The 4,174-nt window shown below is 43.7% G+C and overlaps 1 protein-coding gene across 3 annotated transcripts in view; it reads left to right on the top strand.

The window, feature by feature from the left end:
* The window catches only part of INPP5B (inositol polyphosphate-5-phosphatase B), a 73,077-nt gene that overhangs the window by 51,421 nt on the left and 17,482 nt on the right, over positions 1 to 4,174 (top strand). For all 3 annotated transcript variants that reach the window (XM_012804139.2, XM_023512166.1, XM_023512167.1), the window contains 2 exons: positions 1,953 to 2,062; positions 3,529 to 3,664. In XM_012804139.2, the coding sequence (XP_012659593.2) occupies positions 1,953 to 2,062; positions 3,529 to 3,664 (246 nt within the window). The remainder of the gene's footprint in view (positions 1 to 1,952; positions 2,063 to 3,528; positions 3,665 to 4,174) is intronic.

Consider the following 4,174-nt stretch of genomic DNA (forward strand, 5'->3'; position numbering starts at 1 on the left):
GCAACCTCAAACTCTTGGGCTTAAGTGATTCTCTTGCCTCAGCCTCCCAAGTAGCTGGGACTACAGGCACCCACCACAATGCCTGGCTATTTCTGTTGTTATTGCAGTTATTGTTTTTTAGCTGGCCTGGGGTTCAAACCCACCAGTCTCTGTGTATGTGGCTGGTGCCCTATCCATTGAACCACGGGCACTGCCCTATTTAATAGTTTTTAAAGGAAATTATATTTTTAGGCCAGGCATGGTGGCTTACACTTGTAGTCTTAGCACTCTAGGAGGCCAAGGTGGGTGGATTGCCTGAGCTCCTGGTTTCGAGACCAGCCTGAGCCAGAGCCAGACTTTGTCTGTAAAAACATCCAGGCATTGTGGCTGGTGTGTATTGTCCTAGATACTTGGGAGGTTGAGGCAAGAGAATCACTTGAGCCCAAGAGGTTGAGGTTGCTGTGAGCTGTGATGCCACAGCATTCTATCGAGGGTGACAAAATGAGACTCTGTCTCAAAAAAAGAAAGAAATTGTATTTTCAGGAATTTGGAAATAGCTTTCCCTGTCTTCAACGTGAGAACTGACAGTGGGGCGGCACCTGTGGCTCAGTGGGTAGGGCGCCGATATACTGAGGGTGGCAGGTTCAAACCCGGCCCCAGCCAAACTGCAACAAAAAAATAGCCGGTGTTGTGGTGGGTGCCTGTAGTCACAGCTACTCGGGAAGCTGAGGCAAGAGAATCACCTAAGCCCAGGAGTTGGAGGTTTCTGTGAGCTGTGTGACGCCACGGCACTCTACCGAGGGCGATAAAGTAAAACCTGACAGTGCTTCATCAGTCCGTCCAATGCCAAGTTTGGTGCTCTGGGGAAGATGCAGGAACACCTAAGTTTTATTTTTTTTTTTATTTTTATTTACTTATTTATTTTTTTATTGTTTGAGATTTATTAAAAGTACAAAGAATTAGCTTACACTGATTGCATTTGTTACGTAAAGTCCCTCTTACAGTTGGGTCCTGCCCGAGAGAGGTGTGTCATACTCTGTGATCCCCCCACTTCATTCTCCCCTCTCCCTGCTCTCTCAATCCCCTACCCTCCACCTTGTATTAGCTCATCTACTGCCTTCACATTAGAATTGAGTACCTTGGATTCTTGCTTCTCCATTCTTGTGATGCTTTACAGAGAAGAATGTGTTCCACCTTAATCCAGATTAATACAAAAGATGTAAAGTCTCCATCTCTTTTAATGGCTGAATAGTATTCCGTAGTATACATATACCACAGTTTATTAATCCATTCCTGGGTTGGTGGGATTTAGGTTGTTTCCACATTTTTGCGATTGTAAATTGAGCTGTGACAAATAGTCTAGTGCAAATGTCCTTATGATAAAAGGATTTTTTTTTCTTCTGGGTAGACACCTGTGGTTTTTATCTCTTGCTGAGAGTGTGATCTGGAAGGAGCTCCTAAAATGAATACAATAGGAAGAATTTTCATAATGTGTCAGGCCCTCTTCTGAGGTGGCAGTTCTAATAACCCAAAATGTATAGACAAAGAAACCAAGGCACGGAGCTTCCCCCAATTCACATAACCAATCTGACAACACATTTCTTTCTTTGTGTATATTGGAGCAGCTGTGCTACACAGACAAAGTATTGTTTGATACCTGAATCAAAGTATTGTTTCACCTGAAGGGGAAAAAGGAGGTTGAGTGGTACTTAATCCTCTTAGGGACATCTCAGGAAGATGGTACTCAGGCCCCTTGGGTATAGGAATGCTATTATAATAGAGCCTTAACAACTATTTCCAGGTGAAGGAATGGTTAATTTATTCTAAGAGTTAGTTAACTCACGATTTTGTAGAATCTTATAGGGCCTTTCCCTTTGTAAGGATTTGAATTCCATGTTGATTTTCTTTTCTCTACTAACTCAAAGTTTGACCTATTTATTCTGAATTTTTACCCTCCCCATCCTTTTGTATAGCTGAAAATTCAGGTGGCTGCAAAGACTATTTTTGAAGGCTTCACAGAGGGTGAGCTCACATTCCAGCCTACCTATAAGTATGATACCGGCTCTGACAACTGGGATACCAGGTAAGTCAGAGTTTGCTTCAAAGGATTGAGCAAATGGGAACTCAGAAATCCTGGGAAGCACTTGTCCTTATGGATTTGTAGAAAATCCATAGAAAAATTAAAGATTAAAGAGAAAATACATTTTTTTGTGACTTTCCCCCCATGTTTTATATTCAATTAAGCAGTTTTGCCTCGGCACGTGTTTTCTTTTGACTGCCTTAGCCTTTGTTTCATAATAATTTTTTTTTTTTTTTTTGAAACAACAGAGTTCTGCTCTGTTGCCTGGGGTGGAGTACAGTGGTGTAATGATAGTTCACTGCAGCCCTGAACTCCTGAGTTCAAGCAATCCACCCACGTCAGCCTCCTGAGTAACTAGGACTACAGGTGCAAGCCACAATGCCTGCTAACATAATAATTTTTGATATTAATTTACTTTTTAACTATGCCTAGGGGAGATGATTCCAACTAACTTAGCATATGCTTTTTTTTACATAGCAGTTAATTGTTTTTATTAGTGGTTACCACGTACTACTTGATAAACTTTACCTGTATTTTCTCATTTAATACCCTCAACAACTCATTAAGTATGATTTATTCTCATTTTATTTGACTGGGGACCAAGACATAGAAAAATTAAAGATTTCCCCAAGCAGGCAAGTGATAGAGGCAGAATTTGAACCTAGGAAGTGGGAATACAGAACCTGTTCTCTTAACTACCATCTTTTAATTTTTTCTTTTTATTTTTTAAACATATTTTTTTTTTGAGACAGAATCTCACTCTGTTACCTTGAGTAGAGTGGGGGCATCATAGCTCACAGAAACGTTAATCACCTAGGCTTGAGCAGTCTTCTTGCTCAGCCTCCTGAGTAGCTGGGATTACAAGAGTGTCACTATGCCGGGCTAGTTGTTCTATTTTTAGTAGAGATGGGGTCTCACTCTTGCTTAGGCTGGTCTCAAACTCCTGACCTCAAGCAATCACCTACCCCAGCCTCCCAGAGTGCTGATTACAGGTGTGAGCCACCAAGCTCGGCCTTTTTATTTTTTAACTATTTTAGAAACAGAGGCTTACTGTATTCCCCAGGCTAGCCTTGAACTCCTAAGCTCTTGCCTTAGCCTCTAAAGTAACTGGGACTGTGTGCCACCATAGCCTGCAACCACCATCTCCTAAGGACCACAGAGTGCTTACTCTCAGATGGCCTTTTTTTTACTCCTAATCCTCATAGCGGGGTAAAGAGCAGAGAATCATTCTGAACCGTGTTTTGGCTTTGAGCTTTTCTAGTTGTTTTGCATGATACTCAGAGGATATATATCTGTTGGTGGGATATCATATATGGTGAGGGTGGTGGGCCCAGACTGCTGTTCCAGGTGACCAGGCTGCATGGACATGAAGGTTCTGGTTCATCATTCTCCGCCCACAGCAGGGTACTAGCCAGGCAGCAGGCACTGCTGTTTCTGTCAGCACACCCAGTGTGGACTTTGCATTTCAGTGAGAAGTGTCGTGCTCCTGCCTGGTGTGACCGGATCCTCTGGAAAGGGAACAACATCAATCAGCTGAGTTACCAGAGCCACATGGCCCTGAAGACCAGTGACCACAAGCCCGTCAGCTCAGTGTTTGACATTGGGGTAGGTGGGCAGCGGGTACCTGTTGTCATCCTTCTGTAGGGAATTGGTTCTCACAACCAAGAACATATCTTTTTTTTTTTTTTCATTTTGTTACCCTTGGTGTAACAAAAGAGTGTCATGTGTCATAGCTCACAGCAACCTCAAATACTTGGGCTCAAGCAATTCTCTTGCCTCAGCCTCCTGAGTAGCTGGGATTACAGGCACTCGCCACAATACCCGGCTATTTTTAGAGACAGGGTCTGATTCTTGCTCAGGCTGGTCTCAAACCCCTGAGCTCAAGTAATCCACCCGCCTCAGCCTCCCAGAGTGCTGGGATTACAGGCGTGAGGGGCCTGGCCTCAAGAACCTGTCTGGCCTTTCTAGTTTCCTCTTCTCTCCTTGAGTGTGAGGAAGCTCCTTTTTTTCTTTTTTTTTGTGAGGCGGAGCCTCAAGCTGTCCCCCTGGGTAGAGTGCCATGGCATCACGCTCACAGCAACCTCCAACTCCTGGGCTCAAGCGAGTCTCCTGCCT

Source organism: Otolemur garnettii, unplaced genomic scaffold (assembly GCF_000181295.1).
Source record: "Otolemur garnettii isolate 467f Iridium unplaced genomic scaffold, OtoGar3 scaffold00025, whole genome shotgun sequence".
In the NCBI taxonomy this organism is placed as follows: domain Eukaryota; kingdom Metazoa; phylum Chordata; class Mammalia; order Primates; family Galagidae; genus Otolemur; species Otolemur garnettii.